Source organism: Olea europaea, chromosome 10 (genome assembly GCF_002742605.1).
Source record: "Olea europaea var. sylvestris chromosome 10, O_europaea_v1, whole genome shotgun sequence".
Lineage (NCBI taxonomy): Eukaryota > Viridiplantae > Streptophyta > Magnoliopsida > Lamiales > Oleaceae > Olea > Olea europaea.
In genome coordinates, this window is record NC_036246.1 from 34,212,859 (window position 1) to 34,225,629 (window position 12,771).

Below are 12,771 nucleotides of genomic sequence, written 5' to 3' on the forward strand. Positions count from 1 at the left end.
CAAGCATGCTAGTTTCAGTTAGAATATCTATGATGTATTTTCGTTGTGAAACACTAATACCTTTCCTTTATCTAGCTACTTCCATTCCCAGAAAATATCGCAGTTGTCTCAGATCGTTTACTTCAAATTCTGTGGCAACACTTAATTTTAGCCTTTCTACTTCAACCGTGTTGTCACCTGTGAGGATAATGTCATCAACATACACAATCAGAATGGTCTTTGTTCCATCTTCAAATATTTTGAAAAACATAGTGTGATCTGACTGCCCTTGACGATATCCCTGATTCTTTAACACATTTGCAAATCTGTCAAACCATGCTCTTGGTGATTGCTTGAGGCTGTATAGAAACTTTTTTAGTTTGCACACCTTTTTGTCTTCATTTCTTTTACAGAAACCTGGTGGTATTGTCATGTAAACTTCTTTCTCTAACTCCCCATTCAAAAATGCATTTTTAATGTCAAGCTGTTGGAGTGACCAATCCAAATTTACTGCTAGCGACAAGAGAACACGAATTGTATTCAACTTTGCTACCGGTATGAAGGTTTCTGTGTAATTTATTCCATAGGTTTGAGTGTATCATTTTGCAACTAGGCGGGCTTTATATCGTTCTACTGTCCCATTTGCTTCGTATTTCACATTAAATACCCATTTACATCCAACAGGTTTCTTCCCTTTTGGTAGTTCCATTATCTCCCACGTTTAATTTGCTTCCAATGCTCTCATTTCTTTCATCACTGCTTTTCTCCATTCTGGGGTTTCCAAAGCTTCTTGATGTTTCTTGGTATTTCTGTGCTGTCAAGGTTGGAGACAAAGGTTCGAAATCTTGAGGATAAAGTTTTATAAGCTATGAATTTTGAGATAGGGTGAAGGGTACATGATCGAGTGGACTTCCTGAGAGCAATAGGTAGGTCTATGTCAGATACTTCAGCAGGGGGCTCATAATAATCTGGAGCTATCATCGGTTCCTACTCTCTTGGTGCTTCGAGCGCGGGGTTTTCCTCCTTTGATTTTGGCCTTCGTGAGTAAACTTTTATCTCTTTGGCATGTTGCTTTTTCTGATCTCCCCCTAAATTTAAATTACAAATGGCATATTAGAACTAGAGTGTGATGATGTTATAGGTGGAGAAGGAGACGAAAGAGAGATTTCCAAGAATCGATCTTCACTTGATTTCTCCCCTTGAAGAGAGGATTTTTGGAAATAAGGACTTTCTTCGAAAAAGGTAACGTCGAGGCTAACCAATACCCTTTTTGTGTTTGGATCATAACATTTGTATCCCTTTTGAAGTAAACTATGACAGCAAAGCTTGTCTCCCTAAAAAATTGGTGGTGGATCTCATTCTTAAGATAATAGTTTGAGCTTTATTCTTGGAGACAGAACATATAGGAATTCCGATCTTGGGTTATTCTTGTTTTTGTAATCCACTTGTTTTTTTTACTTATCCATTTTCGATCAATGCCGTATACTTATAACAAAAATTGTTTTTAAAGAACAATCAAAATAAGTTAGTCAATATTTACAAAGGTAGCTTCAACTTTGACGGACAGAGTCTTTCAAGCTCAAGAATGGAGAGAAAATAGCTTCAACTTTGACGGACAGAGTCTTTCAAGCTCAAGAATGGAGAGAAAATAATGTTTATTGTTAACGCTTATACGATGTACTTATTTTGGGAGATAATAGATAATAACGAGATATTTTGCTCTATGCTTGAGAGATCTATGTATAAAAATTTTATTTCAGCATCTGAAAACAGTTTTTATTTTTTTATTTTTTGTATGCAGGTTCAACTAATGGCTGAAATTAAGAAGCTAATTGACCCCAACAGGATTCTCAACCCTTATAAAGTTCTTCCATCCTCTGTTTTGTCCCAAAGTTGAGGTGAGACTCAATCTTGAAATTTTGACTTGACATCTATTTTTAGCTACTTGATAGACTTTTATGAGGATTTCGAATTGAACTGATAAATGCGTAATATTGTCTTAAAAGTGTTCGCCAACATGGAAGAAACTACAGTTCCTTATTCTAAAATTGCGAGCGGCTGAGATAAGTTAAACCTTTGCTTCCTCACCTCTTTTGTGATCCTCCTTCAACTTGTGTTGAGCTTAATGCCTTCAATATTATGGTGGTTCAAGCATACATCGAAAAAATGATGTATATATAAAAACTTTATGTTCTTGCCTCAATGGCATGTAACATGTGTTTAGTTGTCGCCATTCTAAGTGATTGAGATTTTGCAATCATAAGTTCCATGGCCGTCTCCGGAAAGTTAAAATCTTCTAGCACTCTGTTACCTGTGCTAATCCATATCAAGATTGTTGTCTTCTTATCCAATGAATGGTAGTCTAGTGGCATATTTGATACACACGACTGGATGCAACAATTGACAAATCTTGTTCAGTTTAATGTTAGAGGCTTACCGCATGGCACTTATTTGTTTGTTTGGTTCCTTGTGCACGATAGCAACATTAAAATGAGTAAACTACCGTTTCTGTTGTTGGTCTAAGAATTCTTTCATTTGACAGATGGCCCAGAAAGAGAAGAATGTTCACGGGTATAGAAGACAATTTGAGACAATACGCGTTTGGAATCTGTAATTGGATCAGAATGTGAATTCGAGTAGCATTTTCTAAGCCTTAAAAATATGTATCATATAATGTAGGAAACACTTCGCTCGTAACTGCTTATAAATTGTTTCATAAAATTGTGCCATCAAATTCTGTACCAGAATATTCAGAGTGATTCACTACATTGTCTGAATAATTAACAAATCATAAATAGATTCAGGCAACTTAAAGTACCAAGCATCTATTTCTTTATGTGCAGTAATATTTTACTATTGTTTGGCGTACCCGTTAATTATAACCCTTGTAATGTCTTTGGGTTCTAACTTTTTCTTCAGTCACAACTTCTTGAACACACACAAATACTATCTTAAAGGCCCCACATTTCTCGCCATGATAATTTTTGAAAACACGATGTCTTCAATTTCTGGTCTAACCATTCACTCGAATCACCAGTCGACCAAGGTAAAAAATGGGACATCAACAGTAAACACATCGGATTCTACATAATCAACCAATTATTGCAACTAGTGCCATATGTTTCCCTTTTTCGCACTTAACATTACAAATTTCACTATGGTAATGCGACAAAAAGAATTTCAAAAGGAAGCCCTACACCAAAAAATTTAATCACCAGTCGACCAAGGTAAAAAATGGGACATCAACAGTAAACACATCGGATTCTACATAATCAACCAATTATTGCAACTAGTGCCATATGTTTCCCTTTTTCGCACTTAACATTACAAATTTCACTATGGTAATGCTACAAAAAGAATTTCAAAAGGAAGCCCTACACCAAAAAATTTAATCACCAGTCGACCAAGGTAAAAAATGGGACATCAACAGTAAACACATCGGATTCTACATAATCAACCAATTATTGCAACTAGTGCCATATGTTTCCCTTTTTCGCACTTAACATTACAAATTTCACTATGGTAATGCGACAAAAAGAATTTCAAAAGGAAGCCCTGATCCAAAAAAATTAATCACCAGTCGACCAAGGTAAAAAATGGGACATCAACAGTAAACACATCGGATTCTACATAATCAACCAATTATTGCAACTAGTGCCATATGTTTCCCTTTTTCGCACTTAACATTACAAATTTCACTATGGTAATGCGACAAAAAGAATTTCAAAAGGAAGCCCTACACCAAAAAATTTAATCACCAGTCGACCAAGGTAAAAAATGGGACATCAACAGTAAACATATCGGATTCTACATAATCAACCAATTATTGCAACTAGTGCCATATGTTTCCCTTTTTCGCACTTAACATTACAAATTTCACTATGGTAATGCTACAAAAAGAATTTCAAAAGGAAGCCCTACACCAAAAAATTTAATAAAAAGTAAAATCGTTAATCTTTCCTCCTGAATTTCAACGTATTTAATACATTCTCATACACTATAAATGTAATTGAAGCAGCTGGAGCATTTTTCAGCACATTTGCAGTGATACCCTTGTAGAAACCTCGTACACCCTCAAACCTGGGAGAGAGTGGAAAAAAGACGGTTTGTTGTGATTTAGGAAAATTATAGAACAGTAAAAATATGATCAAATTCTGTAATCAGTAATCGAAACAGCACAGTATTGCAAGGTTCGGTTATCACCCAAATTAAAAAATAAGTGACCTGTGAGTTTCTTGTGGATCCAAGTGTTTTAACTGCTAAAAATCGCGGTGTATAGTATAGCAAATGGATCCAAACGTGATAATCCAGTGAAATTTGTGAGGTAAAAGTTCATGCTCACCGTGCAGTATCCTTAACTACATGCAAACTATCCATGTATCTCGGAATCCCCTCGGTGCTTGGCCGTTGCTGCAAGAGGAAAAGGATAATAATTTATTTATTACAAAGATGAGAGAATCATTTACCAAATGAATCGCACTGGGAATCTCCTCGCTCCCTTAGATGAAAAGTTTGAACGAGAAAGCTGTGTACAAAGATAAATGGAAGAGGTGTTAAAATTTTCTTACCTGCAAGCGAGCTCGGATAACCTGATAGATGCCACCGAATCATGTTCATTAAAGAAAAAGAAGGAAGGTATTACTATCAAATTTATGAAGATGAAGTTTAGGCTAATAATTATAGGTCTTTATACAGCTATTTTGTGGTTATACTTACCTGAAATGGATACGTCGAAAGAATGGCAGCTAGTTTTGAAGAAGCCCCTAATATTGCATAATCAAATGAATCCTGCCAAGTGAACACAAAAGAGCTCTAAAACTATAACCAATAGCAGGACAAAGACCCTTTATAAAAAGAATGGCAGCTAGTTTTTCCAAAAGACAGGATGATCTGATTTTCTAAGACGAGATCAGACATTACACTGCTCCAAACAAATTTAACAAAGCTATGAGCTCGTATGTGTGAGAATGAATAAACAAGGTAGATGTTCCTGTGGCACAAAATAAGCATTGGTTTTTGGAGATTCACCAGTGAAGTGTCAGCAGTGATAGAATTTATCTCACTTCCGTCGGTCCTATAATTAATTGCAAATTTGCGAAGTTCCTCGTATGTTGTGAACTGAATAGCACCATGTGTAACCTGCTGAACAGCAACAAAACCGATAAGTTTCACAGTATTCCAAAATTCATGGTGAAACTTTATCCTCCCTCCTTAACATTGGTATTCTCAGCATTATAAAGAAATGAATAAGTAAAAAAGTCAAAGCACAACAAACATAAATGGCAGAACAAGTGGCATCCATTTAAAGGTTGAAGATAATGAGCTCAAATACTAGAATAAAAAATGATAAAACAGTCATAAGAGAAAAAAGACTAACCAGAAAAAGACCAGGCACCAGACCTTTGTAGAGTGCTCTCCATCCCTCTTCTTTCATTATGGTTCTTAAGGCGTCTGAAACCCCAAGAAATGAGAGGACCACACAGAGTTACTATAAATGGTTCAAAAAATAGTATAAAGCCTTAAAAGAATCATCAGACCAACATAACCCAAGAATAATAATGCTCGTCTAAGAACGCAAAAGAATCACAATCAGTAATTTGCCAATGTCTAAATCTGTTGATAGAATTAACACTCTATATGAAGATTGAAACATCCATCACCTAACAGCACATTCTGATGTCAAACTGTAAATCCAGCAATCGTCTCTGGCAGCTGGTTTGTGCCAACTGCTGGTGAAATAGAGCTGTTGGCAAGGGTTACTAACATTGCACCCAATTCACTCATGTCCATCCTCACCCAGACACAACAGTATCTTACGCAGGCACTAGTGAACTAAATGAACTAAGATCCATCGTTCAATGGCCTTGTTGGAATATAAGCAGCTAATTCAATCCTAAATCAAATTACGAGTTTTTTTTTATGCCAAGATACACCAGTGTTTAATTAGCTGACCAGCCTGTTAGATATTTGTGCCATCAGACCCAAGAGCTCTATGTTTTGCCTCATAACCCCACCAACCTCAAATGGGTACCGTATAAGGAATTCTTTAGTGTCTTCACAATAATTAGTACCAATTATGTTCACGCTGATATGAATGCAGACATGTATATAGATGGACAATAGATGCCCAATAACATACATATGAACGAGATAATGAGCTGAGAAGGCTGTTTAATGTGATAAAAATTAAGCCTAATCATATAATGCAAGATCTTTCTTTTCAATTTTCTATACAAGTTGATAACTGTAATCATATTAGAGTTTGACCCAGCAACTAGGAGAAAACAAGTGGTAACATGAACTAGAGAAGGGGTGTGCGTGTGGAGGGTATAGCATAACGTTGGGCATGTACTCTAAGCTAATGGTAATTGATAAATTCGACCCTCCACATTTTGTTTACATTTTTTTTTTTTTTTTTTTAACAAATTACTTGGTCAAAGGCTATTATGGAAAACATACCGGGTGGGGCAGCCATTGCCCACCATTTCCTCACAAAACATCCCCAGTTAGAAAAACAAAACAAATACATATTTGCTAACACTCAAAATTTATTTTTGTCACCCAAAATATTTTGGGGAAATACATGGAATTGACCCAAATAAAAGAGGTCATTTTTCAAATTAACCCTTGACTTTTCCAAACATTAGTAACTACCTAAAATACCCTTAAACAAATATTAAAAACAACCTATTTCATAATAAAAATCTTCTATCTAAGTTCTTAAAAAATTAACAAGTAACTTTTCTAAATATTTGAAAGAATTATTAGTTTTTATGAATAATAATAAAATGAAAAAATCCAAATATAAGAGAGGACCATATGATATAAAAAAGGTTGTTAAAAATAAAAAAGAAATTAAGTTTGAAAAAGAAATTGATAAGATAGGATATCAAGAACAATTATATGCATCATAAGAAATATTAAAATGTTTCAAAGAAAATTTATTAGAAAATTTTGCTAAAGGAATTGTAAGATCAATAATCATAAAAGATATACAGGATATCATAGAAAAATTAGAAAAAAAGAAGAAAAATATCTCAAAATACAATATATATTTTAGAACAGACATAGATATGATAACAGATATTGATATTATAAATTCTCAGACATTACTAGATTTTGAAGAATTACTTAAAAATTTATGAGAAAACCAATAAAAAATAGATTACCACAAGCATGCAAAAAAATTAGTTTTTATCCTTACCTTAAGATTTTATATACGCTTAATAACAAATAAATTAACTAAAACAAAAATAAAAGAATTTTTAGAATATTAGATTTTTAGATTTGTGATTATTAGATTATTAGATTTTTGTTCGTTCATAATAATACCCATCCCGTTGGTATCAGAATCATATAGATCATGGAAATTATAAAAATAAATAATTATTGTCAATGTATTGAAAAAAAAGGATGTTATATATTTTTCAACCCTATCCCTAATAAATTAAAAATAATAACATTATATTTAACTATGAATTTACCTAGAGAAATAAAGGAACAAATATTACATAAATTGATTATAAGATTTATCAAAGATAGACGTACGTATGAAATAATTATCGAAGTATTTGAAAATAAATTATACTATAGAGAAATATTTGAATCATCATAAAAATATAATGGAAGAAACTAAAAATATTTTAGAAAGAAAGTTAGGAAGAATAAGATTAATAAATAATAAAATTTTAGATTAATTATTAATACCTGGAGATATAACTAAAATTCAAGAAAAACAAATATTAAAATTAAAACAAGAAAGGTATAAAGAAAAAACAAAGTATTATGAAAAATTAAAAGAACTAACAAATATTAAAGTTATAAAACAAAAGTATGATAAAATGATAAGAGATTGTAAAAATGCTGAATATATAGCATTTTATTATTGTCAATCAAAAAATCGGTAAAAGAAAATGTCAATCAGTGAACATATGGAAGAATTAAAACATTTAATAAGAACGTTAATAAATGATGTACAAGAGAAATAAAAGAAGTAAGAAATAATATAAATATATTGAAACTTGAAGTCAGAAAATTAAAAGAAAATGAAGAAAAGAATAATAGAATAGATAAAAAATTTATAGAAAAAGAAATAACCAGAATAGGGAAAAAATATAATAATAGAAACAAGAAGCATGGATGATAAGTTTAGAAAAAATATATTACCTAAAATATTAGAAAAAGAGGAATCTAGAGAAAAAAATGTTAGGTAAAAAAAAATTGAAGAAAAAAAAGACTAAGAAAATGAATGAAGAATTGGATCTATTTGTAGATAATTTTGATCATTTAAGCTTAGAAAGTATAGATGATGAATACCAAATCTTAATGAATACTGGAGGAGGACCTAATCCCGTAGGAACTTCTAAACAATAATCAATAGATCCAGATGAAAGTTATGCTCGGATGTATAATAAACCATATAGACAATTTTATGATAAAACAAGAGAAAAACAACCGTCTAAAGGAAATAAATATAGTAATAGATTTGAATTAAATAATAATTATGATAAACCTGTTAACCATGGAGGAACAAAATTAGACTTAGATTGCAAAATAGATACTAAGAAAGCCTTAATAACTTGGGCAGACTCAATGATATTATTCTTTTTATATAATAAAAATGATACATGGGAAAATACTGAAAGAATAATAGATTTTTAATTGCATCTTTTGAAAGACATATTAGAAATTGGTGGGAAGGAATTAGTAGTGATACAAAATCATTAATAAAAAGAAATGTACAAAGAGAAATAATAAAGTCAGATAAACTAGGAATAGAAAGATTAGTAGAATATATTGCAGATGAATTCTTAGGAGAAAATTGGTTAAGAAATTACGAAGAAGAAGCAATACGAGAAAAGAATAATGCAAGAATTAAGCTAATTAATTTAACAATTTGCGATGTGTAAAATTAGAGAATATACTTGTGAATTCAAGGATTACTATTATACTCAATTTTATAGTAATGAGAATCAAGAAGTATATCAAGATATGTATTACAATAAATTACCAGGTTCATGGGGAATATATTTTAAAATAGAATTTGAAAAATATATTAAAAAAGATATAGGAATACCTAGAACATTAGGATCAAGAATAAAATTATTGTTTGAAATACTTGCATATATATATCAACAAAGACGATTATTGAAAAAATCAGAAAAATTAACTAGAATATGTTGTGAAGATATGAAAAAACCTACAAGATGGGAATGTAATTTTGAAAAAAGAAATAAAAGAAAGTATAAAAACAGAAAGTTTAAAAAATACAGAAACTTTAATAAAAAATACATAACGCCTGGAAGGAAATATTATAAAAGGAAAAATAATATACAGAAAAATAAACCTTATAAAAAAGATAAAAAAAAAAAAAACAATGTTAGTGTTGGAATTGTGAAGAAATAGGACATATAAGTCCTGATTGCACAAAAAAAAAAGTAAAAATATTACAAAATGATTATTTTGAAATAGAAAGTGAATTAAGTGAAATATTTGATATTGGACATTATAATAATCAGGAAATATTTATAAGTGAAGCAGATTCAGAAGATTATGGATCAGAATCTGAATAGAGAAATTGAAGAAATAGAAAATAATAACATATAAATCCAAAAATATGAGGGAATAGAAGTTTATGGATTAAAAGTAACTTTTGATAATAATAATAAATGTAAGAAAATACAAAAGTTATCCTTAGATTTGAAAATAGGAAAATGGGAAATTCTAGATAAAATATGGAGAAGAGAAAGAATAGCAATAAATGAATACCATAAGATTGAAAAAACTATAAATGTCAGGACTACTCAAGGAACACACAAAATAAACATTTTAACAAAAAGTACAGTATCAGAATTATTATTAAAAATAAGTAAAAAACATAGTGAAAAGATCCAATATGTTTATTTAGCAAGGATACAAATAATGTTTAAATTCTTATTTAGGGAAGGAATAGATTGACCATTAACTGTAAGTTTACATGATGGAAGAATTATAAATCTGGAAGATGGTCATTTAAGAACTATGGAAGGAAATTTAGTATATCAAAAGTTAATATTTACTTGTTACCCAAAATATTGTGTCTCATTAAAAGATAAAAACTTTAATGAACTCTTAAGATTACATTTCAAATTACATAGAAATGATATAATGGAACTAGGAGACCAAATTATGACTATAAAATATAGGGCATTACATACATTTACTAATTCTAATTATGAGAATATTTATTCCAATAAACCATACATAGAAATTCATAAGGAATGTAAGGATATTAGTAAAATAGTGGAACCAACCAAACAAATAAATCTTATTTAAGAAGAATATGAATTTAATATAACTAAAAATAAGCCTGAAATAATAGAATTAAGAGAAGAAGAAGATTATAAAATAACATTTCATAATGGAAGGTTGATAAAGAAATAAAAAAGTCTTAGACTACCTAATAAAAAAGAATATTTAGGAGAAACTAGTGGTATAAAAGAAATAAAATCTCATGAAAATATTGGAAATATGAAAATAAAAGGAAAATATTTCAACGGTAGAAGGTATATAAAAGGACCAAATATATTGATAGATACAGGAGCTGACAAATGTCATATGGCTGCAACTAAAAATGAAGGATTAATGACTTACAAAATAGAACCATGTGAATACAGGAATTTTGATGGACAACTATATATTACAGAATTAAAGGTAAAGGTACCAATAAAAATAGGAGGGATTGATCTTTTAGTACCATGTTATTTGAATGAAAGTATGAACATTGAACCTCATATATTATTAGGAATAAATTTCTTAAATGGATTAGAAGATTATAGTATAAAAAGAGAAGGGTTATATATAACTCATAAACCACGAACTACATTATGTAAAATAGGAAGTTGATGAATAATCAAATAAGTTTTCTATTAGCAATATATATACAAGTTACTATAGTAGAAACAAATATAACAACTCGTGCCTTAAGTGATACAAGAAGTGATATAACAATTTTTAAAAATTTCTTAATAAAATCATGGAATAAAAATAATAAAATAAAAATAACAGGAGTGACTGGAGAAAACACTCAAATAACAAGAGAATTTAGACCCTACAGAGTTCAGCCAGCCCAGCGTGGTGATAAATGGGAAAAACGACCAATAGTACAAGATTAACTAAAAAATAAAAAATTATTATATAAAAAGATCCTAAAAACAGAAATAGAGATAAGTATGGAAAAAATCATAGAACAATTAGAAAAAATTTATGGAGAAAACCCATTATTATTTTGGAAACCATTTCATCCTAGAGCTAAAATAGAATTAACAGAAAATGTTATAATAAGAGTTAGACCAATGATGTATACCTTACAAGATATGCAAGAATTTAAAATTCAAATAAAAGAACTATTAGAACAAAAGTTAATTAGACCCAGTAATGAACCTCATAGTAGTCCAGCTTTTATGGTTATGAAACATTCTGAGCAGATTAGAGGAAAAACTATAATGATAATAAACTATAAGGAATTAAATAAATATACGAAATTTGATGGTTACTTTTTACCAAATAAAGAAGTCCTAATAAACCTTGCAAAAGGAAAACAATATTATTCCAAATTTGATTGTAAATAGGGATTTTAGCAAATAAAAATGGAAGAAGACAGTATACAATATACAGTTTTTAGTACACCTCAAGGAAAATATGAATGGTTAGTTATGCCATTTGGTTTAAAAAATGCACCTCAAATATTTCGAAGGAAAATGGATAATATATTCAAAAAGTTTAGTGATTTTCTTATTGTTTATATAGATAATATACTAATATACTCTAATAATAAAAAAGAACATATGAATCATTTATTACAATTCATAAATGAATGCAAAAAGGAAGGAATTATACTTTCTAAAAAGAAATATATAATAGAAAAATAAGAAATAGATTTTCTAGGATTATCAATAGATAAAAAAGGAATAAAATTACAGACTTATATATCTAAAAAGATAGAAAGCTTTCCAAATGAATTAAAATCCAAAGAACAAATACAAAAATTTTTAGGATGTTTAAACTATACTGAAGGATTTATTGAAAATCTCTCAAAAAAGAGACATAAGATACAAATTCTACTTAGGAAAACAAATACTAAAGGTTGGAATAAAGAACATACTGAAATTGTTAAATCATTAAAAGAAGAATGTAAAAATTTACCAAAATTAAGGTTACCAGATGAAAAAGATAATCTAATTGTTAATACTGATACCTCGGATAAATATTGGACAGCTATATTAAAAACAGATTTAAATGAAATATGCAGATATTCAAGTGGAACTTTTAACCAAGCAAAAATAAATTATACTACTCATGAAAAAGAATTGTTAGCAATTATTAGAGGAATAAAAAAGTTTTCATTATTCCTTTTATCTAAAAAATTTATTGTTGAAATTGATAATTCTCAAGTTGCAGGATTTATTACAAATAAGTTACCTATGGAACCTCAATATAGAAGGTTATATAGATGGCAAGCATATTTATCATTCTACAATTTTGATATTGTTCATATTAAAGGAACAAATATTGCAGATTTTTTGAGCAGGAATATCGAATTTGGAGATAGATAATATCAAAAATTCATTAATAGACGTCAAAAGACGAATGGAATTCCTCATGGAAGAATCAGAAGATATAAAAATTGGAACTGAGCAATTAGAGCAAATGGTAGAATCTATCCAACAAAATGTCAAATTGCTGATGGAAATCTCTTATTCTCATTCCAAATATATCAAAGAATTGAATGATAGAATTGATGATATTACTTCA

The 12,771-nt window shown here is 29.8% G+C and overlaps 2 protein-coding genes across 3 annotated transcripts in view; one reads left to right on the top strand and one right to left on the bottom strand.

Moving 5' to 3' along the window:
• LOC111401940 (D-2-hydroxyglutarate dehydrogenase, mitochondrial) overlaps positions 1-2,815 on the top strand; it is a 38,263-nt gene extending 35,448 nt beyond the window's left edge. The window contains exons 15-16 of the mRNA XM_023029926.1: positions 1,781-1,877; positions 2,522-2,815. Of these exons, the coding sequence (XP_022885694.1) occupies positions 1,781-1,876 (96 nt within the window). The 3' untranslated portion in view covers position 1,877; positions 2,522-2,815. The remainder of the gene's footprint in view (positions 1-1,780; positions 1,878-2,521) is intronic.
• A 935-nt stretch (positions 2,816-3,750) lies between these two features.
• On the bottom strand, positions 3,751-6,347 carry LOC111401941 (folate transporter 1, chloroplastic). Of its 2 annotated transcripts, none has more exons than XM_023029927.1 (6): positions 5,357-6,347; positions 5,008-5,121; positions 4,696-4,767; positions 4,548-4,568; positions 4,322-4,389; positions 3,751-4,059 (listed from the first exon to the last, which is right to left on the bottom strand). In XM_023029927.1, the coding sequence occupies exons 1-6, from the start codon at positions 5,411-5,413 to the stop codon at positions 3,930-3,932; spliced, it is 462 nt and encodes a 153-aa protein (XP_022885695.1). In that variant the 5' UTR covers positions 5,414-6,347; the 3' UTR covers positions 3,751-3,929. The 2 variants fall into 2 exon arrangements, with proteins under 2 accessions (XP_022885695.1, XP_022885696.1); XM_023029928.1 differs by having other exon boundaries at positions 5,008-5,118; positions 5,357-6,344.
• Positions 6,348-12,771: the final 6,424 nt, after the last annotated feature.

Excerpts from the sequence above, each read along its gene's own strand:
- LOC111401941 (XM_023029927.1), bottom strand. The coding sequence starts at position 5,413 with ATGAAAGAAGAGGGATGGAGAGCACTCTACAAAGGTCTGGTGCCTGGT. Across the intron at positions 5,122-5,356 it reads TGGTGCCTGGTCTTTTTCTG|CAGGTTACACATGGTGCTAT; the intron begins GTTAGTCTTTTT and ends GTTGCTGTTCAG. Across the intron at positions 4,060-4,321 it reads GTAGTTAAGGATACTGCACG|GTTTGAGGGTGTACGAGGTT; the intron begins GTGAGCATGAAC and ends ACTCTCTCCCAG.